General features: G+C 50.1%; 2 protein-coding genes across 2 annotated transcripts in view; one reads left to right on the forward strand and one right to left on the reverse strand.

Annotated features, from left to right (window-relative positions):
• The window catches only part of Etfa (electron transfer flavoprotein subunit alpha), a 54,154-nt gene extending 50,965 nt beyond the window's left edge, over positions 1-3,189 (forward strand). The window contains exon 12 of the mRNA XM_050119432.1: positions 2,938-3,189. Within this exon, the coding sequence (XP_049975389.1) occupies positions 2,938-2,976 (39 nt within the window). The 3' untranslated portion in view covers positions 2,977-3,189. The remainder of the gene's footprint in view (positions 1-2,937) is intronic.
• Positions 3,190-16,137: 12,948 nt separating this feature from the next.
• Tmem266 (transmembrane protein 266) overlaps positions 16,138-24,075 on the reverse strand; it is a 54,562-nt gene continuing 46,624 nt past the window's right edge. Inside the window, exons 9-10 of the mRNA XM_050119440.1 lie at positions 18,926-18,988; positions 16,138-17,344 (exon numbers count right to left, since the gene is read on the reverse strand). Coding sequence (XP_049975397.1) covers positions 16,752-17,344; positions 18,926-18,988 — 656 coding nt within the window. The 3' untranslated portion in view covers positions 16,138-16,751. The remainder of the gene's footprint in view (positions 17,345-18,925; positions 18,989-24,075) is intronic.

A 24,075-nucleotide genomic window follows, 5' to 3' on the forward strand; every position in this document is an offset into this window, starting at 1 on the left:
ACAGGTAGAATCTCGGGTCATATTTGATAGATACACTTCAGAAATGAGCATCAAGCTCTTCATTCAGGGAAGAGTTGGCACTGAAGTCCTGTTCAGCTGGCTCAACAAGAATGTTTATTGACTTTGAAAATTAAGAGCTTTCTCATGTGACAGGTTTAAAGAAGACATTTTTTTCCCCATTTTAAGCACATTTGTGAGCATTCTTATGCTATTGTTGGGTTCTTTGCATAGTCTCAATACAAAGTTGTTATCAAATACGGTTTCCAAATACTTCTTATCATTCAGTAAAGGGTTTTGTTTGCATTTATTTATTTGTTTGTTTGCTTTTGTTCATTTGTTTGTTTTTTGAAACAAACTTTGTAGACCTGGCTGGCCTGGAACTTGCTATGTAGACCAAGCTGGGCTTGAACTCAAGATCTGACTGCCTCTCCTTTCCGAGTGCTGGGATAAAAGATGATAGCACCGTGCCCAACTTTATTCTGACTTTTTTGATAATTTCTTTAGATATACAAATACTTTTAATTTTTATGAAGTCCAGTCTGTTTATCGTCTCCTTTCATTGCTTGTGCTTTTGTTATTGTATCTGAGAGTCAATGGCCAACCTAAAGTAATGAAGATTCACACTTAGGTTTTCTTCTAACAACTTCATGGTTATAGTCATTTATCTGTTTTGAATACATTTTTGTATATGGTGTTTGATAGGGGCCCACCTTCATTCTTTCCATGTGTATGTCCATTTGCCCTGCACCCTCTATTGAAGAGACCGTAGTGTTGGCATGGGTGGATTTGTTATGCCACCTGTCTTCCCACCACAGCCATTACACTCTCTGTTACCACTTGAACCTACAGTGTTTATCTCCATTGGCGCTCTTTCTCTCTCTCTCTCCTCCCCTCTCTCTCTTTTAACCAGATTCCTTTTCTCTTCTAGAATGATGTTCTAAATTTTCCTAGGTTACAATGGTCTCTTCTTTCTTGGAAACTCCTAAATTTGGAGCATGTGTTACTGTTTCTGTCATTCTCCTACATCTGGTATAAGATGACCACGTTTAGAGTATATTTGTAGTAACAGAATTGATCAGAAAACTCCATGTCAGTTTGTTGATTTTTAGTTTACGCATAGAACTGTGCAGCCATCACTTAATTCCAGGACATTTTCATCACACTGAAGAGAAATCCCATACCCAGAGATGTCTCCACTCTAAGGGGAAGATGTTCATTATGTGTTTATGGCAGTAGACTGCTATCTTTTTAAATTCAAGACTCCTCTGATTTGCTCTTCCTGAGTGGGGCTGGCTGCCTCTGCAATGTCTAAAGGATAGTAAAAATAAGAATCAAGGTCTTTCAATATGCCCGGGCCTTTACATTTAGCATTTCCCCTTACTGGGTCATATAGACTCCTTGTGAAGTCTGTTGTTGGTTTAGTGATGGCAAGAGAAAATCCCTTGACTCTTCTGTGGGTAGTTGGTTAGGGGATATTTTGTAGGGTGAACTTTATATATTCTAAATTTTTTGTCTCCTGGGGAAAGATGTTGTGCTCTGGCATGTTTTTCATGAAACACACTGGTCCTGTGTGAGGCTCAAAGAACATGTCATCCCTGTGACTGGCATGAGCTCTGAGCTCGTGGTACCTCCACTGAGGAAAACCAGGGGAAGTGGTGCCAGCACTTAGAGCTGCCCTGAGCGAATGCCTGCTGGCTCCGTGGTAAACACAGGCCTTTTAATAGGCTAGAGACAAAGTGACATTCGGAAGAAACAACATGTCGACAATTTCCTTAATAAATTTTGTAGGAACACATTATTTCCACCTTGTGGAAATGTAGCTCTCTTAAATAATTGAGAGGCTGCATTCATCAGTAGAGCGGTCAGTGGAGATCTCTGTGAGCTAGGGCAGCTCACAGCCCTTTGAAAGACTGGGTAATTGATATTTTACACAGGCGACCCTGCTGGTGTTGAGAATTTCTGTGCGGCATCACAGTCTCACTGTCTGCTCTCCTCTGCTGTCCAAACGTTGCACTCTAGTTGCAGCCACTGACCTGACAGGGCCAAGGGTTGCAGTTAATTGTGTTTTAGAATGGGTGTCAGCCCAGTCATTCGCGCTTGCTGTGGTCTATTGTCTGTTAACCAGCCACAGCACAGGCACACAATCTTGATTTTAGTGAAAGGCAATGATACTGAATTCAGTTCATTAGAATGTACCACATAATAGTAACAGATGTTGAGAAAGCCAACAGAACGTTTATGAAATGTGCAATGAAAGAATGAAAGAGTCACCTGGTGGTGGTAGTGCAGGCCTTTAATCCTAGCACTTGGGAAGTAGAGGCAGGAGGATCTTTTTGAGGTCGAGGCCAGCCTGGTCAACAGAGCATGTTCCAGGACAGCCAGAGCAGTTACACAGAGAAACTCTGTCTCAAAAAACAATAAACAAACAAACAAATGGAAAAAAACCCACATACACACACAAAAAATGAAAGCCAAGTGCTAGAGAAGCCTGACAGTTCTGAGCAGTGACACTGGTGTGCAGGCTTGAGGGAGAGGCAGGTGCACAGCGAAGGAAGGAAGGACGCTGGGGAAATATGAAGGTAAAGAAGTCTTGACGTTCTCAGCCCCAGAGAGAAGAACTTAACCTCCTACTAAGTATTTTTAGTGATGTCTAAGTTTGTGATTGTGTCAAAAGGCATCTGGACAGAAGTTGGCTCTAAACCGTGACAGCCTGTGCTCCTGATGAGCTTTTCCCCAGAGGGTTTGCCATCTCACTAGGGGTGGGAGGAAAGAGCGAGCAAGCAAAGAATGTGTGTGCCTGGATGGCACTTGTTGCTGAATGAAGATTTGTCATGATTTTAGCCCCTATGGCCTCCCCAAGCACTATGGCCTTGTTGCAGGTAGGACTTAAGATGTTAATTACTGTTTCAGTTTTTTGTTTGCTTGTTTGTTTTGCAGGTGGTTCCTGAAATGACAGAAATACTGAAGAAAAAATAAATCAAAATCATGTCAAGGAAACTGTCAAAAGTATTCAGCTGAAATCATAGAAATTTATAATATGAGGAAAGAAAATATGCTAACAGCAGCTAGAATGTGTTTTGATGAACCAATTATTATATTCCTTTTTAATTTTTTGTGGTCCTAAACAATTATTTTTGACATTTTCTAATTCTGTAATAAAATATATAATAAAGTTTTGTCATCCTTTAAGATTGCTATTAGAAACATGCCTAACTTCTTAAATAAAGAAGAATTTGAAGAAAGGGAATAAAATGCACTTCTAGCCAGGTATGGTTGCATTCACCTTTAATCGCAGCACCACAGAAGGAGATGGATCTCTGTGGACCCAAAGCCAGCCTAGTCCACATAGGAAGTTCCAGCCAACCAGGGCTACATAGACCAAATCATCAGCATCACTTGCTTCTTCACTTGTCTTATTCACAGGTGCTCTCTGTGTTAGGCAAGAGTATAAGCATGAAAATTCCTCTAGCCTGGTCACCCTAATATAATTGTTGAATGGCATATCCCAGAAGATAGCAGCTGTAGTGGCAAATTCAGAGCTACAGAAGCTTGACCAAGAAGCATAAATGTTCCAGAAGTATTCTAGTTTTCAGAAAAACGTAGCTAATGTGACAAAGTTGACCTGACTTAAGCCTGGCCATGCTGAAAGTGTTTGGTTTTTTTAACTCAAAAGTTGCCCATTTCAGGTAGGGGCTCATCAGTTTATCAGACTTTGTGTCTGCAAAGGATGGGGAGCCAAGAAGGAAGGACAGCTCTGAAACAATATAACTTTTTATACAGATAGCTTGGTACCACTATGAATGTTTAAAATTCTGCTCAGAAAATACTCTGCCCTTTGCTTTTCTCTCCTGGTATTTTCCTTGTGTGGAGAAAAACAACCAGGCTCCTACATCATCCGTACATGTGGCCATCACTTGCACTCTCCTGCCCTAGGGTTCTGCTGCACCAGGAGCACCAGTCAGGATGCATGCAGGTCTGAGACAGAGGTGGGCGAGGCCATGCCAGGCCTGCAGGAAACCATAGGCAGGTATCTGGGGCCACATGAGTCATCTGCAGAGTAGAATAAGAACTGCCAGCTGAGGTTGCACCTTGTGTTGAGCATGCAGCACCATAAGGAAGAGATAGGAAGTGAGCGGTGAGGGAAGGGCACTCGGTCCTCCAGACCCCATGTGGCCAGCCTGGCCCTTCCCCTGCTGCCTAACAGCCTATGTTGACTTGTGGTCACCCTGCTGCAAAGTGCTTTTGGAAGCTGTGGCATTTTAGCCTTCTAGTGAGGTGAGTGGGCTGCAGTAAAGTGATGTCTCTTTACAAGACATGAACACGTTGGTACCATGGGATCCTAGAATGCCAGAGCTGTGGCATCCTCCGGCTGTACCCCTGGTTGCCCAGGTTGACCTAGTGGGGTGCAGAGGAGAGAAAACTATAGTGAATTGCCTGGGCATTCATGGCTTCTTCAGTCAGTCACCTCATGAAGTGATAACTGTATCTTTCTGTCTTTGGGGTACTTTCTTAGGGGCTTATCCAGTTACCCCCCATCTCTTGCATGGGCAGGAGCAATGGCAGATATGATGGTTGTAGTGGGACCCCCATCCCCCATTGAGATATACTGGTTAGAAGAAGCACCCCAGGTAGCATCTTCTGACTTGAACTGGTTGTCCTTTCTCCCACTGATTCCTCTTGTCCTTGAACCAGAATTTACTGGACACAGGTCATTGTCATCCTCACCATAGCATTTAGCATAGTTATGTTACTTACCAGACTGATAAGTTCTGAGAAATGACCGATTTCTCCAGATACCATTGAATGTACAAACCTAGGTGCCGCAGCCAACTCTACACCTAGAGTTCACAGTGTATGTATCTGTATGCTCATGTGACTGGCAGCACATGGGTTTTTTTACATCTGTCCCACAGCTGTGTGGTTAATATGCTGTGCCGTGTTCCTACTCCCAGCAACGCTGCAGTCTTCCAGGACTCCTGTCACGTAAGTGTTCTGCAGCCCTTGGCTGTACTGTATTTGCTGTGCATATAATCAACACTGTCCTAGCACTTGCTGTCCCTCTAGTCGTCATAATGATCATTAAATTATATTCTGCTTTTGGTGGTTTACATCAATAATTAGAACCTCTACAAAGTTATATAACTTCAAATTCAGACTGTTAAACCAGAGCCAGGATTTGAAACTGGGCAGTCTGGCTTAAGAGTGGTGACTTCACTAGAAACCTGGATCTCCCTCAACTCAAGGGACAGGGAGACCTGGCCTACACAGTGGTTGGCCTCAGACACAGCACTCAGTGATTGCCTGCCACCAATGAGGCTTTGTGGTGGAAGGAGAGGCAGTGTTCTGGGCTAGTGTCTGCAGAAGGATTTCATGGGATGGAAAAGGCCCTCTGAGTGCCAACTGAGACTATTTCCGAAAGTCTGGGGAGATGGTTACGTAGCCATGAGGGCCTGCGTTTGGATGACTGGTGCCTTTTCAAAGGCCGCAGCACTAGTGGGGAGATGGAGATAGGTGGGTTCACGGGCCTTGCAGTAAAAGACCCTGCCTCAGAAAAGTAAAGTGGAAAGGGAGTGAGGGGAAGACAACTGATGTCAGTTTCTGTCACACGCACATCGTTGTACACACATACAACCATGTGCACACAAAAGTCAGCTGTGGGGGATGGGCTCAAGTGGAAACAGTCCACAAGGCATGGTCTCAGGTACCCCTTTTTATCTTCACTCTTTTAACCCAACTATCAATTGCTACTGCTCTGACTCTAGACCTCTGGAAGCAGTGGAGGAGGAGGCAAGGGCAAAGTACTTACTACCTATGTGTGTGCTTCCGCTTCCCTGCTTATCTGAGGTCTGGTCAGCCTCCTGTGGCCTCTGGGAGTTTTGGCGGTCTGTTTTCCTTTGCAGGGCAGCCCCTGAGAGGACAGAGATGTTCCTTCCCTCACACAGCCTGAGGCCCAGTGGTGACGCTGCTCCCAGCATCGCCCCGTGTGCTCAGCAATGCAGCAGGGAACATTCTTGCAGTGTTCCATGGCTCAGCAGTTGTGATGGATGGGAGCCACAGCCTAAAGTAGCTTTGGCTTTGCTGACAGAGAGGACAGTGTGCTAGTCTCTGAGATCACAGGCTGTTGAAGGCATGGTCCCTGCCCTCTGAATTTTATCAGAAAAGATGAGAGGAGATGCAAAAGCAGAGCGGAAACACTAGGCATTGTCACTGAATATCCCCTGTGGGCCAGTGGTGGCTCTTGGGGGGGGGGGGAGGCTTTACATTAACATAAAGGGTGGAAAAGAAAACGGAGCTTGGGGTTCCTGTGGATGGCTGAGGCAGTGTGGGGCAGAAATGTAGCTTTGAAAGTGTGGGTTAAGGGAAGCCAGTTTGACAAGTTTAGCCTTTTCCCTCCTAAACCAGTGTTTCTCAAACTTCGCTCTCAAGGAATATCCCATGGTGGTTCTGTGGAAGTGTAAAGAAAGGGACAGTTAACTGATAGCGCTGTGCTGATATGAAGTCTTGCACATCCTTGCAAAAGCTTTGCTGTCTGTGCCCTTTGTTTTCTAGGCAATGTGAGCAGATATCCAAATGAATGGGCAAGAAGTTTAGCCTGCCACTCTATAGCTTTGGTTTTTTCTTGACATATTGGGTAATTTTGTTGAATATTTAAAAAAAAATCCTTTCTGCTAGTTGGTGACTATTGTTTGAATTTTTGAGAATTAATTATGTTAGCATATTGGACAGAGATTGTGGCTTATCCAATAAAATGCTTGCTACACAGACATGGGGGCCAGAGTTTGGGTCCCCGGAATTCGTGAGAAAGCTGGGCAGGTGCAGTGGCCACCTACAAGAGACAGGATCTCAGAACTAGCTACCTAACTAGCTAAACTAGCTTAGTGAGAAACCATGCCTTAACAAATAAAGTGGAGAGCCAATGAAGAAAACACCCAGATTTCAACTTTGGGCACACGTGCACACACACACACATATACAGACACAGAGCATTCATACACATGTACATACCACACACATATGCAAAATAAAAAATCAGCTGAGTGTTCTACAAAGAGCTATATGACCTGAGGCCCTACCACCTGAGGAGGTCGTGGCAATATAGAGCCACTGAGTTTTTGTGGAAGGCCCATGACCTACCTAGACGACTAGCCAGACCTGGTGGTGTATCCACGAGGATGAAGGGAAACAAAGATGGAAGCCATTTGGAGGTAGTTACAGGAGACCTCTGGCTTCATGCCCTGAATGGCTTTAGCTGAAAACTCTTTGGCTACAAAATGGGTCCCCAGAGACTGTGTAAATGGGTCCAGTACTGTGGGTGAGGCTGGCAGAGAGCAAGCTTTTCCTCTCAGGATAGCAGGGGAGCCAGGTTGCCGCCAGAGCCTGGGCGTGTCTGCGCCGGCTGGAGGACTGGAAACCCCAGCCATAAATGCACCTTATGTTCTCATTCTGAAAGGAATGCTCAGCGTGGCTATGTTTCATGCTGTCTCTGAGTAGGGGTTTTGTTTTGGTGGATATAAAAGTGAGCTAGACAAAGTGGGAAACCCAGAGAACCCTATTGATTGTGCCAGAAGGGTAGAGTTAGCTGGAGGCTTGACTGATAATCCTGTAAAAAGAGCATATTGGGGGATATGCTATCAGGATTCCATGTAACCGTAGATTTGGGGGGACTCTGGGAGCCTGAATGAAGACTGGCTGATAACCTTGGCTTTTATGTGGGCATACACCATCCCACTGCTGGTGGGTAGGGGGGATGGAGAAAACCACATGCACAGGACTTTGCCCCAGGTCACAAAGCAGCTGAAACAGAACCCAGAATTTTTGGCAAATATGACTTACTAAGACTTGACTACATGCTGGGTGATCTCTAGTGCAGCCGTCTCAAGGCTGCTGCCTTCTTCACGGAGAGCTGAGATAATAGCCAGAGGTGTGGGCATTGACATGTGGGACCCACACTGGACTTGAGGTGCATAGCCTTGCCACTGTCCCAGCTGCTTCCACACCCCACCTTCTCCAGGACTCTTTCCTCTATATTGGGGACTTCCTCACCACCCCCAGCTTCTAGGACTTTTGTCCTCTATATTGGGGACGTCCTCACCATCCCCACCTCCTCTGGGTCTTTTGTCCTCTATATCGGGGGCTTCCTCATCACTCCCAGCTTCTCCAGGATTCTTCTCCAGGTACATGGCTTCAGAGCTGCAAGCCTGGCCTACCAAGAGGCAGCAGGGGCATTGGAGCTTCCTCTGGAGGGGCTGGCAATTGCTTTCTGTGCCGTCCAGTATGGTAGGATAGAGGCCTTGGGAGATTTGGCTTGCTGGGCATCACCTTCATTACCTCCCACAACTAGTCACATGGGCCAGGCAGCCAGGGCAGACACTACTTCCCTCTGGGTTCTCCGGAAGCTTCTGCTGCTGTCTCTGTGTTGGGCTACCTGGGTGATTTAGGCTGATCACCCAGACGTCTGGTTCTACTGCTCACCTGTCTCTAAGGCAGGGTCACTCACTGGGCTAGACCCTATTTATCTTTCTCCTTTAATTTTCTTCTCTATTATTATGAATAATAGTAATTCTTATTATTTGAGATACCACCTCACTCTTTAGCCCACGCTGGCCTGGAACTCACTATACATCCCAAACTCTTGGCTCTCCCCTGCTTAGCTTCAGCGTCAGGACGACAGACATGACCCTCCATGCCTGATTTTCTTCCCCATTTAAGCTCCATTTTCATCATAGGTAAGATGGTGACTTGAACATATAGACAGATCTCATACTATATGGGTAAAGACAAAAACTCTTTTTTGAGAGTTTTGTATGCCCAAGAAGCTTTGCCAAGCCTCTTAGATGCGTAGTCTCATTAAAATCTCATGAATCCCCATACTATAGATGAGAAGACCCAAACTGACATGGTTTCCAGCCTGCCTGGGGACTTGGGACTAGTAGTAACTTTAGACAAATGCCTTATCAGGGGACCCAGCTGGGGTGGTCTGGAGTAGAGAGATGTGGCAGCTAGCCAGGTTCAGAGGGCAAAGCTGAAAGAGAAAGGTACATCCGAAGCAGAAGGGCCAGCATAAACAAGCACAGAGGATCCCAAGTACAAGCTGACTCCCTTCCGGAGGCCTCTTCTGGGCTGCTGTTCTGTGCTTTGCTCAGTATGGGCGGGGGGGGGGGGGGGGGGGGGGGGGGGGGGGGGGGGGACTGTGCAGCAGTGTGGGTCCAATGTGCTTTCTCCTGTGGCACTGTCCCAACCAGGACCCACAGTCCCTGCCCCTTCTTTAAGCAGTGTAGGCGGCGGTGAGTCCTCCTAGTTACGAGGCCTAATTGATGTTGGGGAGGCTCCTGGAGCGTGGGGTGGAAGGTGCGCTGTAAATCTCCGGCATGGGGTTCTGCCACACTCATCACAGTGTTTAATGTCCTGGCTGACCTCCTGGGTAGTCAATTTCATTTGGTTGTTCAGGGTGAATAGGCAGCCTGCTAAGCTGTAGCCTGAGGCTCTGTGTGGAATTATGTCAGCATGGTGTCCTTGGTAGCTGGTAATAAATTAGCATCAAGTGTTCCATCATTTTCTTCGGATAATTAAATTAACTATGCATCAGGAAATAAAAACCAAACTTTTGAGCAATAGAGCCGAGGAAAGAAAAATCTGCAATATTATGATTTCCTTGGTGAGTGTGGGGTAGGTTTAGAACCGGTATTGGAGAGGGAAATGGCAGGCACCTCTTTTCTGAAACTGGGTGGCTTAGAGGTACTGTTTACAAGGGAACAATGTGCCAGCAGCAAGAGCTCAGAAGCTGGCTGCTGGAGCTAGCCAGGGTAGCCATGGGTCCCACCCACCTCCCTCCCCACTCTGAACTAGCAGCAGCATCAAATGAAGTAACGGAGCATCTCCTCTCCTGGGCATCGGCCCCAGAAGTGCTGAGCGTGCTCTGGCAGAAGCGCACCCCAGGCATCTATTATTAATAAGGGTGCCTTCAGCTTGTGTTTCCCTTGAAACATTCTCAGAGGGCTTTCCCTTCCATTATGTCATTAGTTATCCCAGCAACCCTCAGGGGTGGGGCACATGCAGTCATTATTCTTCTGCTAGGGAGGGAGGAGCTCAAGGGTTTTCTCTGAGTCACAAAGCAAGACAGAAACAAGACTGGGTCTAGGAATCCAGATGCCCAGGCCTTGCACACTGTAAGGAACAGCGGCACCTGAAGGTGGAGTGGACAGGGATGAGCAGATCTTACTTCATCCCAGTTCAGATACCAAGAGTTGTGAGATTTTGTTTAGCAGCTACACACGTCGTAGATAGGGCTCAGGGTACTTAGCGGGCTTGAACCTCTCATCTGGGGCTCTCAAAAGCTCCCAGGGAAAATGCCCCTAGCTCTCAGGCCTCTCGTTAGTGGCAAGAACCTTGCTGTCTTGACTGGCCCAGGCTGGTCCTGGAGTGAGAGGGGACTTCCTGTGAAGGAAATGAATATATTAGATCAACCTCCACAGAGTGGGAGCTGCTGTGCCCTTTCCCCCTTGACTTGACCTGGAAAGTTAGGTTCTTGGTTTGAATCCTTGCTGGGAGGAGGCTGACGAGTCATGCTAGTCAAAAACAGCCTTCCAGCCCCTAACCGTGAGTGGCTTCCGGCCAGGGCTGCAGGGTTGGCTGGCCATACACTGCTGGCTCTAAGCCTTGCTGTCCTTACTTCTGGGTTCAGCATGCCAGGCTGTCACAAGGTTCTCAGGGCTCCAAAGACAAGGCTGAGCAAGGAAGCCAGCCCTCTAGGGCGCAGAAGGCTGCAGGGCACTAAGGCTGGAGCCTGAATTCTGTCTCCCGCTTTCCTGTTGGGACCTGGTTTGATCACCACTTCCCACATGGCATCGCACCCAGAGTCCCTGGAACAGGCCAGTTTTCTCATCACACTGTGCCTGTACTTTCTCCCCGGCTGCGCAGGGCAAGTAGAGCCTAGTTTGCGGGGCTCTGCTGAGGGAGATGGTCAGAAGCGCCTGCCTGTCCCCATGGGACATAAATAAGCGTAGCCATTGCTGTTATCACTGTATTCAACTGCTACCTAAGCTGCCCCCCTTCTGTGGGAGTCTCAAACAGCTCCCTTGGGACCCCAGACTGGGCTTTTCTGAAGCAGTAATGAGCAAGGAGCCTCCTCTCCGGGCTGGAGCCCTCCTAAGGAGTGCTGGCCCTCCTCCACAGGCTCCCAGCGATAGCACTCTGGAGAGCCATGAACACCAACACCAAAGCTTTTATCACAGGTCTCCAGTACCTGCCTCAGAGTCGTTCTGTGGTGAGGGTGTAACTGAGGCTTGGCGCCTGCCTTCTCTCCTGACGGGAGTTCAGGGAAAGAACCGCAGTGCTATCTGGCACCCTGTTTATGCTCGCAATAGCAGAGGCAGCCATCTCTGCATTCCAGGATCTGACACCTAACACCAGAGTGTGACTTCTCTACTCTCTGCTGTTCCCTCCCCTGCACTGTATATGCAGGGATGCCCAGACCCATCAGGCTCTCTCTCTCTCTCTCTCTCTCTCTCTCTCTCTCTCTCTCTCTCTCTCTCTCTCTCTCTCTCTCTGCCCCTATACTCTTCATCTTGTTGATCCCTCTCTGGGCAATCACCCCACTGCAGCCACGAGGGTTCACCGCGAGTTCTTCTGCAGCATATTGCATGAGCATCACCTCGAGCCACGTGCAGGAGTACAGTGACCTGCCGGCCTCACTGATTTCTTTCTGTAATCTCCACATGGCTCTACCCTGCCGATACACCGTCTAACACTAGACTTCTTCCTGCCCTCGCAGGCCTCCACCTCCTGACGTGGTGCTGCGCTTGCTTCTGCTGCGCGGCTGGCTCTCCATCTCCACCCAACATTCTCTTTGTTCTTTGGGTCTGTGCTGGCTCCCCGCTTGCGTTTTCTGAAAGCGAGACGGTTTCGCAGCTCAGTGTAAGAACTACTCCATGAAAAAGTGGCATTTTTCTTCTTTAAAACCCCCATGTCAAGGTTTCCTCCACAGCCCCGTGGTTCGTAGCTGGAGCTCCGTTAGCGGCAAAGGCGGGTGCTGGCTGGAGCTGATCCGCAGCGTGCATCTGGCCCACGTCCTGATTGGTGATCTGCTTGATCAGCTGAACTAGCTCAGGACTGGGGACAGCAGAGCCCGGCAGAGTGGGAGATGGATGAGGAGGGTGGCTGCTTTCAGTCCTGTGGGGTAGGTGACTTACCGACCCTGCAGGCTCCAGTCCTGCAGATGGCAGCTCCTGTAGTGCCATCGTGCCCATCATGATACAGAAGATTGGACTAGCCTCACCTCCAAGTGCTCGGGGAACACTGGGAGAACACGGACGCCTAGCCGGGCGCCAGATGTCCCTCCCACTAGTGTTGACCTGAGGACATTTCATAGGAACATCAACTGACTTCACGGGGTCGCTGAAGTATGGAAAGGACCCCGAAATGAAGACCTCACTGTGCTGACTGGTGACCCAACCTATCTCCGAGGCTACCGTCCTCACAGAAGCCTCCCCAGAATAGGCCTGGCCATTCCCATCACATGCCAGTTGGGTATCCTTCAACACCTTTGTCACCCTCTTGTTCAGTTAGAGGACAGACACAGGTAGACAAAATGTATGAGATGCTAGCTACTGCTTCTTCCCCCAAAGGCAATGGGAGGAGAAAGGGAGGGAAAGCATGGGGACAACGGGTGGGTAAGGGAAGAATCCTATTCTAGAGAGGTGAAGTTGTTACTTTCCCTTTCTCAGGGCTTGCTTCTCTGTCTGCTCTTAGCAGCACGTAGAAGACTAACTTAACAAAGCGTATGTCTAGGACCCTGTGCCTCCCCAGCAGTTTCCCAGGTAACGGCTCGAGGCTGAGGAGGACCATCTTGTTTGGGTGGGAGGCTGGAGACGAGGGCTCTGTGATCTTAATGCCCATGCTTCCTACCTGGCGTCTCCAGTTCTTCTCTCTCCTCTGTGCAGCTAGCTTTTGTTTCTGCCCCCATCATGCCCTGGCGCTCCTGCTTTACGAATTCATTTTTTTCACTTTCATGATGCTGTGACATAACTAGACGAGGAAAAAGAGCGTTCTTTTTCCTCTAGACTAAGGGCAAAACTTTCACTCCGGGTGCTTCTCATGCTCGCTTAAGATCATAAGCCTGAGAAAAGGGGGCCAACGGGAGCACTTACTCCAGAAGGATTTTGGAATGAAAGGTCATATAATATTAGGAATTTATTAAAGTCATAGGATGTTGAAGAGTCATATCAATAAGAGCAGATATTTGGAATTACCCCCCCCCTTTCATGGTTGCTATGGTTGCTAATGAGAAAGGAGAGGACATGGGTACCCATGCCCATCTTAGGAAATCCTTCAGAGGATGCTCTGGAGAGGGGGCTCATAGACCTCCTTTCATGTCATAGACGTCTCAGCAGGAGCAGAGCCCCCCCCATTCCTCTGACCCATGGGGATTTCTCTGACCAATGGCTCTGAAGAAAAGAATGCCTGATTTTTCTGCACGCAGGCCTGTCATAGACTGGAGGATAAAACAGTGGCCTTTAGTAGGAACTGTCAGTTGGTATGTAACTACTCAATGAGTAACCTACAGGGTGGAGCACCTCCACAGCCGCGAGCACGGGTAAGCGCTACAAAGATCAGTTTCTGGTGCTGCATTTCTTAAGCATGTCACAGTTTCTGCCCAGTTTTGTCAATAAGGGATGCGTTTCCATATCAGCACTCAAACGCAGCAGAGGGGACCACTTATTAGGTGTAGGATTCCCCCATCATGTACTAGGGACGATGGACACTAACGGTCAATTTCTGTTGTAAAAGGGGCAGAGTAACGTTGGCCTAGATGCAGGCCCAGCATGTGCCTAGAACCTTGCTGGAGAGTCTGAGATGACTAATGAACCTGTTTCGTTTGGATGACATCAGACTTGAGGCCAAGTCACAGGCGTGAATCTTGCATAACCAGGAGTTGTCTTCCCAAAGGGCCCCCAGCAGGCTGAGGAAGCCAGGGGAAGCAAGTCTATCGGCAGCACCCTCCATGGCTTCTGTGCCAGTGCCTGCCTCCAGGTCCCTGCCCTGCTTGAGTTCCTGTCTGCCTTCCTTCCACGAAGAACAGTGAAGTGGACGTGTAAGTCCTTCCCAGGCTGCTTTGGTCATGGTGTTTCACCATAGTGATAGTTCCCCTAACACATGACTCCAGTATGTTGGTCTCAACGTATCCTCCAAAGCCCCCTTTCTGTGTCAGGCTGGCCCTGTGGCTCTGTGACAGAGAAAGGAGAGCAACGAAACAGCCAAAGAATAAAGGCCTGTGACTATTATTTCCAGAGAGAGGACAGCATGGTCTTGGCTCAGTGCAACATTGCAGTGCCTCCCTGCAGCCAAGAGATCTAGGCCTACTATTGTTTAAACCTAAAAATCAAAGGATGGTTAAGTTGTTTCTCCTCTCTCTCTCTCTCTCTCTCTCTCTCTCTCTCTCTCTCTCTCTTTCTCTCTCTCTGCCATCTAGGAGGGACCTCAGACTGTTGCCTACTCTGGGCTGTACTGCAGTGGCCTCTAACATCCTCCTCTCAGTCCTTAGCCCTTCTGGCCCTACAGATGGTCTTGCAGATGGGGCACCACATGGACTGCCTGCCAGAATTTTGCTGAAACCCACTGAACTGCCCCCAGGAGTCCACCTCATAAAAGTCCCTTCTCTCTTGGATTGACAGCTCCTAGACTCCACCCCCTGTCCGCAGGAAGCAACCAGAGTAGCCATTGGCCCTCCCCCAGCAGCAATCAGTATCAGGGAAGTGTGTAGGTGGGTTAGACAGACCTAAGTAAATGAGGGAAGGGAAAACCGGCTCTGGGAGGTAGCAGCTTCGAGTTCTCATAAGACAGAGGCGAAATGCTGAGAAGACATGCGGCCATGCGTGGGGGAGGACTTGGGAGGGTGTGGAGGTGTAGGGAATGGTATAGAACCAATAGGAGGAAGAGCCAGGACCCTGGGGCCCTGTGAAATACCCAAGTCTGCCCAGTTAGCAGACTCCCAGCCTTAGGCCCCTCCCAATTCTAAGGGATAAAACTGTTATTTTCCCTTCCTTGCGGTCCCTCTTCTGTCTTTCATGGTTGCTCAACTCTTTTTAGGTGCTAGGAACAAACTTGGCAATCCTCCAGTGCCCGCATTATCGCATGAACCTGGAATGGTCTTGGCCTACGCAGAGCAATTTCCCTCCTTTTCTGTGGTTCATCCGCCTTTTCCAGCGTGGCTCTGGGCTTAGGCTGCACCCTGGGCCTCTAAGTAGGACCCAGGTCTAATAACCTAAGAAGTAGGCAGAGGAGCAGGTGAGGGACTGCTGCCCTACCGGGGCTAATTCAGTGGGCCCCAGGAGCTGGAAGACACGGGGCCCACTGCAGCCAAGGCAGGCAGCACACTGATGCTGCAGGTACCTATAAAGAGTGAAGAGGAGATGTGAGAGTGTGAGCTGCTTCATAAGTGACTGTGGCTCCCACTCTGGTCCTCTGGGGGGTGGGGTGGGTAGGAACCCTTAAACCGGCAAACTTTACCTTCCTGCCGCCACCCCATACATAAGAGAAAACATGATGGTCACAGTCACAAAACTGGGACCGATTTGGGGCAGGGGAGAGGAGAGCAGCCTGGGAGGATGTGATGGAGCAGGGAGAGCCAAAGAGGCCAAGCAGAGTCCACTGCAGTCCAGCCCCTTGGGGGACATGGACCTCAGCAAGGCTAGGTTGGGAGCTGGGGACAGGTAACTTGGAGAACGACTAGGGATAGGCAGGGAGCTGGTGATATGCAAGTGTGTAACTGGGCAGCTGGCAAACAAACAAACAAAAAAAGACTATTACTATGGACAATATGTTGAACTCAGAGCTCTGGACCAGGTTGAGCTTGAGGCCCCCAGGGATGGAACCCTGGGTCCAATGGGTGCTTGGGAGTTGCCGGTGAGAGAACAGCTGTGAGTTCCATTCTGCCAGGGGGTGGGGGAGGGGAAGGCACCCACTGGCCTACATAGGGAGGTGTAGGGTTGTCCCCTCTGTAAAGGCTGCCAGAGAGGAGACAGAGAGCAGCCTGGGTAAGCAGGTGCCCGGCTAACTCTACCCCCAGTGAGCCTCTCTAGACAACTTCCCTTGGACTGGCAACCAAACGACAACCACCCGGAAGTCTCAGTGCAGCTGGTTTTTATTATTAAAGCCAGGGTCATAAAATGGTTGCCCCTGCCCTCCCATATCCCTCCCGCCATGAGATCGTCCCGTCACGTGAAGACTTGGAAACGTCCATGCTGAAATGAGAGAATGCCGGGCGAGATAGGCTCAGATGTGGTCTCTGTGATTCCTGGAAAGACGGCTTGGGGTGAGGCTGGGCAGCCCCAGCTCACAGTGCTGTTCCCGAGAATCCGGGGTGGGCATCAGGAACGAAGGCAACGAAATAGGTTGAGCTGGCCCCCACGCTCTACCCTGCTGAAGCTGGGCCATAGGCTGGTTTTTGTAAAAATGGTTTAAAAAAAAAACCAAAAGAAAACAAAAACAAAAACCAAACAAACAAAAAAATCCCAAACCCCAGCCATGAGCACCACCCTCTCCTGAGTAGGGCAAAAGGAAGCCCCAGCTCTGGACTCTGAGGTCGGAGGCATGTGGCCTCTGCCTGGCATTACCTCCCTGGAGGCAGACAGCACCCTGAGGGAAGCCAGGCGGGATCCTGAGCCCCATTTGTGTTCCTGAGTGGCCTCTGGGGTCTTGAAAGAGCTTCAAGATGGCTGTCTCCCCTCTTTCCACTCAACAAGCCTGCAGACTCTCTAGGCCTCAGGAACCCTATGCAACTTGGGCTCTTTGGATTCCAAAGATCTGAACTTCTCCTCCAGCCCAGCTGTGGGCTGCAAGTGGGTGACAGGCTTGATCCGAAGAGCGGGGAGAGCCTCCTGGTTCTTCTGGTTGAACAGACTCACCCTATGCTCCAGCTCGGGGCTGGTCTGGACTGAACCTGCCGGGGTAGGCTGAGCCAGGGGTGCTGGGTCCAAGGTCTTATGGGATGGGCAGGGGTCCTTGGACAGGGAGGACATCAGGTCCTGGACAGTGGCCTCTGCCACCTGCTGCTGAGGGGGTGGCAGCAGAGGCAGGGGAGAAGGTCCTGGCTCAGAGGACGGCTCTTCTCGGGGGGTGCTACAGTTTGTGGAGGAGCCCAACGTCTGGCTGCTGGCACTGTGGGCCCTGGTGACTGACCCACAGGTTGAGTGGGAAGTAGTCTCCGAGGTGGCACTGGTGCAGGTGCTGTGGCCACTGAACTTCAGAGGCAAGTCAACCGAGAAGAGATCTGAGGAGATGTTGGGCTGGTGGATGTCTATGGCGGCTGTAGTGACCACACACACTGCTGGCTCTGGGACCCCGCTGTCTGCAAGAAAGGGAATATTGGTCATACTTTGCCTCTGCCCACCTTGCTGGACTCTGAAGCCTGGCGTGGGTCTGGGCAGTAAGTGTGGCTAGGCCTTGGGAAGTAGCTGCGGTGAGGCCGTTGAGGACCCAGGTTCACCATCACTGTGTGAACTGAGGGAGATGGCTATCAATCCACCTTGTTGACCCAAAGTTCAGACATGTGACACTCAACCAGTTACCCATGAAGAGGGATGACAACACTTCCCAGTGGAAGCTTTAGAGGCCAGCTAGTGCCCTGCCCTCGAGGCCCACACTGCTTAGTCAGTGGAGGCTGCTGTCTTCGGGGTGCTGGGATGGTCTGGGAGTACAGCCTCGGGCAGCCTGCTATGGGTCATTATTTGAACTAGGGCAAAAGTGTCTCCACAATAGACTTAGATAGCCCATTTCAATCACCCCAGAAAGCCTGCCCCAGGAAAAGCATTCTGTTAAGGAGTTGTTGAGTTTATTGTTGTTGTTGTTGTATGTATGCACATGGGTGCAGAAGTGCCTGCCCGAGTATGAGTGTGGAGGCTGGGGTTGGATTGCATGTCTTCCTCCAATACCCTCTACCTTATCTTTTTGAGACAGGGTCTCTCGTGGAGACTGGAATTTACCAGCTGGCTAGCCAGTGCTCCTGGGATCCCTCTTGTCACAATGAAGGCATTTTAACTGGGAGCGGGCACATCCTGAGTAGTCTGCTTTCTGCAGACTGATGAGCTGCAGGGCAGTCAGCATTCAGCAGCTCTTTTCTCTGAGAGGCACTGGGCGTGATAGTGGACTACTCTGGGTGTAGAACTATAGGTTTCTCCCCCAAGTTATGGGGAGGGGCCTGAGATGATGGGTCAAGGCTGGAAAACCAGCAGTTTGGATGAGGCTAGGAGAAAGCAGAGAAGAGAAGAATTGCTTTAGGGGGGTTAAATAGTGGAGAAGAAAAATACTCAAATACAGGTCACATTGCAGATATAGTCTGTACTTATAGTGGACAGTGCAAGAATTTTAAGGACCATGAAATCCAAACTCAGTGTTTAAGACTTTGGTTTACAGAAAAACAAGAAGCCAAAAGATCCGGGTATAAAATCAATCTTTCCCCCAAAGAAAACACACTGGGTGTTCCCTACGATTTCAAGGGTATGAAGAAAGCATAAAGCATGTCAGCCCTGCTGTCCCTTTAACCATTAGGTTGAATAAGTTTGCTTTCCCTCAGGGCCACCTGAGCATGTCTCCAGCTGGGATGAGAGATCACCTGAGTTCTGGATTACAGCCCCCTCCCTCTGTAGGTTTCTACACTTAACCATGGGTCATGGGTCAGAGATCGATTGCCCTGACCTTGGCATCTGCAGGCTCAGCTCCAGGGCATCAGAGTTTCAGCGAACAATCTGCTGAGTATTGAACTCTAGGTGTTGGACCCTGAGCTCTGTCATCAAAGTCTACAGGGTCACAATGGTAGGCCCTGCTACCCGAAGTCAGGCCAGACTGTACCTAGCCTTGGGTTTAGGGCTTGCTGGGTCACAGGTGTCCTGGGGCTGCATAGTTCATGCAAACAGTTCCAACCCAGACTTACCACTGCTGGGCCCATTGTAGTACTGGCTAATGTAGCTGTTCATGTCGTCTTTCGCCATGGCTTCTACAGAGAAGAGGACAGAGAAGGGTGCATGTGATTACGTCACTGTTTAAGCTAAGGTGCCCTCTCTGAGCCACTGTAAAACGGGGAGAGCAGCGGCTGCGCTACTGCTTTATGACGAAGACTACAGAACTAACAGGCACGTCAGTGGAGCCGGCCGCACAGAAGGCTTTCGATACATGCCCACGGAAGGCTGTGGAGGCTGCCAGGGACTTGCACACCCTCAGGCTTATCTGCCCGCTGAGGTCTGCAAGTAACAAGACCTGAGGCTACCTTCTGAGACACCTGAGTTGGCTGCTGAAGCTGGGCCACCTTCAGATCTGGAGGCTGAGTGGTAGAGGAATGGATCTTAAAGGTTTCCTTGGCCTCTTGGTCTTGAAATGCCTGTGGTCAGAGGTGTGTTCTGTGGCTGACGCCAGGCCCTGCTCCCGCATCAGCTAGCACAGATTCTGGCCATCCATAGCCTTTGCTATAATTGCCGTCTATTCTGCCACTGCACTGGGAAGCAGAAATGACCGTTCTCAGCAAGCCGTGGCGGATGTAGGGCCAAGGGGTCAGACAGCAGGGGCTGCTCACTTAATCAGGTGCTGTTTTCCAGTGCCACCATTTACCTACAGTTTGGTAGACCTCAGTGTCCTTGTTATGTGAAGGTCCCTAGCAAGGCTCTTACAGACTGATATAGCTGGCCTTCATGGCTAGATGACCCTGATAGCCCAGAAACTGACAGGGAAAGATGGTTGTCTCACCCTGCAACCCCAGAGAGGAATCATGCCTCCTGCCTGCCCAGGCCTCTCATTGGGCAGAACAGTAGGGGAGAATCTGCTACCTCTCCAACCCATTGCTGGGCAACCTGAACGCTTGTGTTCCTCAGGGCCACAGTGTTCCTGTCCCTCTACCAGGTGGTAAAGCAAAGAGTTTCTGCCTTGGGAGCAGGGTCAGGGGCTGGGGGCAGGGCAATCACCCCTCTGTGGAGCAGGGACTCTCCATCTCACCGGGAAATGCACACCTACTAAGTGCAAGGCTTTACTGAGCCTGCAACTGCCCTGCTTCTGGGAACCAAAGGCAACCCCACTATGACTGTAATCCTCACCACTGCCCTGCCAGACTGTGATTACTTAATATACGGGTCCCTTTAAAACTAAATAATCACGCCCCTGAAGCAGCCTCTACCCTGCAAATGTGTTTAGCAACTCCGTTTGCTGACTCACACCAAGCTCTGGGCCAACAGAAACCCTGCTCTCCTCTGTAGGCAAGACCAGCGCTGGCCCTGCAACACACTGCACTGCTGTGACTCCTACCTAGACCCCTCACTACTGCCCCAGACCTGTGGGGGGGGTGGGTAGTGGCAGCCTGCTGAGGACATCCCACATCTCAGCCACCAAGATGCCTGAGCCCCATCTCCTCAATCTGTGGCCTACATGTCTGAGGAGACCATGTCTTCACCAGGCTGTTGATAAAAAATAAGCTCAGTCAGGTGACTGTCAGCCAAGACCTTGTTCCTGAGCACTGACTGGTCTGGCCATCTGTCCCTGGACAGCTGAATGACCTCCAGCTCCTGTGACTCAACAAGTCCAAAGAGAATCCATGTTTTCTCTCCCCAGTCCCACAGCCTTCACCTTGGTTAACAGTCCCCCATCCTAACAACAGGTCCTGGCCACTGCCAAGTGCCTCCACACTTTCCTTAACAGCACCCCAACTTCCATCAACAGTGTGGCTGGTTAAGGGACCGTGACCCCTCTGCCTAAGTCTTCTAGACTTAGGGGGGGAAACTTCATAGCTTCTTCTCTAGGCTTTGCCTTGCCGATCCACTAAACGTATTGGCTGGTGGGTGGCTACTGGGTCCTGATCAGGGTGAGAACCTATGCTGCACAGGTGTTTCCAAGTCTGAGGCCTACCCTGTCTCCTCTAGTGCTGAACTTGGCCCTCTATGCTTCATGCAGGCTCCTGGATCCCATCCTCCTAGAAAAGGACCCTGGGGCTGCCCCCATCCATACAGGGGACACAGAGCCTTTAAGAGCAGGGCCACAGGCCACTCAGTTCCCTTGGTATTTTGGTTTGACATATGTTGCTGTGGGACAATGGTCTGTCACTTACATGTTAAATAAATGCTGATTGGCCAGTAGCCAGGCAGGAAGTATAGGTGGGACAACCAGGCAGGAAGTAGAGGCGTGGCAACGAAAATTCTGGGAAGAGGGAAGTTTCAGTCTGCTATTGTGACCCAGCCGCAGAGGAAGTAATATAGCAAGATGTGACTTCCTCACTGATAAAGGTATCAAGCCACGTGGCTAACGCAGACAAGAATTACAGGCTAATATATGTTACAAGAGTTAATAAGAAGCCTGAGCTAATGGACCAATCAGTTTATAACTAATGTAGACCTCTGTGTGGTTCTTTGGGACTTAAGGGCTGTAGGACCGGGCGGGGACAGAAAACCTCGGTCAATGACCTGTCACAGATCTGCAGGGCCTCCAGACCTTCTCCTCCCTCTCAAGAGGCCACGGGGACACCATGAAATGCCCTCTGCACTGTCACCCTGTGTCCTCCCTCTTCCAACTCAAACACCAAACAAGAGGCTTGTGACCAGTGTGAGGTAGGGGTGTGGGGCAGAGGAACGCCTGAACCACACAGCTGGCTTAACAAGACACTGCTCACCTTCCACCTCATGCCAAGGTCTGTTCGATTTAGCTCTGAGGAACCCTAAGGGTCTGTGGAAGCAACTCACTGAGAACTGAGTCTGACAGACCTTGGTTGTGGGGCGAGAAGGTGCAAACATAGGCTTCAGGTGAAAACAGTCTGGGGCGGACACTTGCTGTGTGGTCTCAGGCAAATCTCTCAGCCACTCTGGGCTTCTGATTCCTCACCTATAAAGTAGCGGTGACAACTGCAAAGATGCTGGGGAGCTATACAGCTAGAAAACCCACTGACTTATCCAGCCACAGACAGTCCTCACAGGCCCACAGCACTCCTGCTGGCTCTGAACTCTCAGGATGCTTCTGAGGCAGACGCTCATCTCTAGGAGTAAGCACTTTGCAAACACAACCTGCCTAATCCCGAGAAAGCCTCTCTGAGTTGGTACTGACTCCCTTGACCAGAACCACAGACCTGTGGGAAGAAGGAGGAGGAGGAGGAGGAGGAGAAAGAAGAAGAAGAAGAAGAAGAAGAAGAAGAAGAAGAAGAAGAAGAAGAAGAAGAAGAAGAAGAAGAAGAAGAAGAAGAAGAAGAAGAAAGGCTGGTGAGGTGGCTGGGAGGCCTCCTGGTGATAAAGAGATGGCTAAACTCCATATTTCTGAGTGGCAACGGTGCCTGGCGCAGAACCACACATCCCAGCGCCCAAGGGGCTGTGCCCTGATTCCTACTCCCATACTCCCGCTTCTCCACAACTCAGCAGTCCTCACTGAGAGAAGATGCTAACGTCCGAGCACCTGCCGCATGCCAGGCCTGATGGCAGCACACACGACTGAATCCCCACGCTTTCTCAGTGAAGAGCTTCTGGGACTCTCAGACCAGACACGCTGCTGAACCAAGTAGATCAGAAAGCACCACGACTTTTAGGATGGCAATAGCAGGGACTTGAAACTCAAGGTCCTATGTAATGGTAGAGATCGAGAATAGCCCTGCTCAGGGAGGCAAAGTGACCTTCAAGGCTGAATTGGGATTCAAGCCGGACCTGGGTTCCAAACTCACTTGAGCTACTTCAAATGCTACTCTGTGGCTTTCTTAGGTTTATCCAGCAAGCCCTGGGGCTCCTACGGTCCCCAGCACTTTTATCAGGCCCCCACACTTGGGGCCAGCAAGGGTTCCTTGTGTCCAGGAGCACAGGTCCCGTCTCCTCCAAGACAAACCAGCTCAATTTCCTGCTACCTGCTGCTTGGCAGAGGGAAGGCCAAAGGCAGACTGGCCAGAGGCACCTCTGTGGCTGTTTCTCTGGACGCTGGTGCCGCAAGGGGGACGCCAAAGTTGTGATATATGGTGAAACCTGTGGCACCCCTACCAGGAGCTGTAATTCATAAGTTATGGGCGAGTTTCAAGACTAATAAATTTGGGAGAGAAGTATTAATGACTATACAGGGGCACTGTGAACTTGGCAGGCCCCAAAGCCTGGAACTTTGTAGCCCTGGTTTTAAAAATGATTTGTGCTAAAGCAAGCCTAAACAGAAGCCAGTCGGCACAGTCTGACTGTGACCTGCTGGCAACTTCGGGAAGCTCTTCCCTCTCAAGAGGAATGAGGCTGGGCTGGAGCGGGCTCTGGAGCTCTGGCCCTCGGCAGCAGCCCTCCCCCACTTAAGGAGTGACAGCCATGCCGAGGTGACGCTGGCCAGGTCCCAAGGCTCCTGTGACTCATTGCTGTGTCTGCAGGTTAATGCCTGGATTGTCTGTGTCCTCCTGGGCATGCAGAGGGCCTCTGAGCCCTGCTAGCCTGGAAGTCACAGCTACTAACAAATGTTGCCCTTTCTTAATCTTCAGAGTGGCCCAGGATGCTCTTCGCTCATCTGACTGTAATTTCTAATGTCATGGAAATCCCACCCTGCACATGGCTCTTGGTCAGAGAGGAATCAGCTGGGGGATGCCCCGAGTCCTTGGACTACTACAGGCCATGAATCACGGAGGCTTCTCACAGCCCCTGCATCCTTCCTTCTGCTTCCGAGGCACTGACTATGCCACCGAGGGCTCTGGGGACAGCTGTGAAAATGCAGATGAAGGACTGGATTGTGTGCGGGTGGCTGTGACACACTTGTGCATTAAAAGAGAGGGAGGTACACAGGGATGTCACAGGGCTAACCGGGTGCAGGAGTTGGCATGGAAGGCATCTCATATAGTGTCCATTACCACTGTGTCGCATCGTACCAGGATGCGAGCTTATCTGGAAACAACATGAGTGCAATGAAATTAGTCAAAATGAGGCAGTATTAGAGTAGGGTAGACTTAGACAAATAGGAAATTTGGACACAGACATAAAGGGAGACACCACGTAAAGATGAAGGCAGAGACTGGGTGTCGCCGAGGATTGCTGACAACCACCAGGAGCTACAGAAGTAGAAGGAACAGACGGGCTCCCATCATGGCACTCAGAGAGACCAACCCTATCAACA

This window comes from Alexandromys fortis, unplaced genomic scaffold (genome assembly GCF_014885135.2).
Source record: "Alexandromys fortis isolate MF-2015 unplaced genomic scaffold, M_Fortis_MF-2015_v1.1 scaffold_167, whole genome shotgun sequence".
NCBI lineage: Eukaryota > Metazoa > Chordata > Mammalia > Rodentia > Cricetidae > Alexandromys > Alexandromys fortis.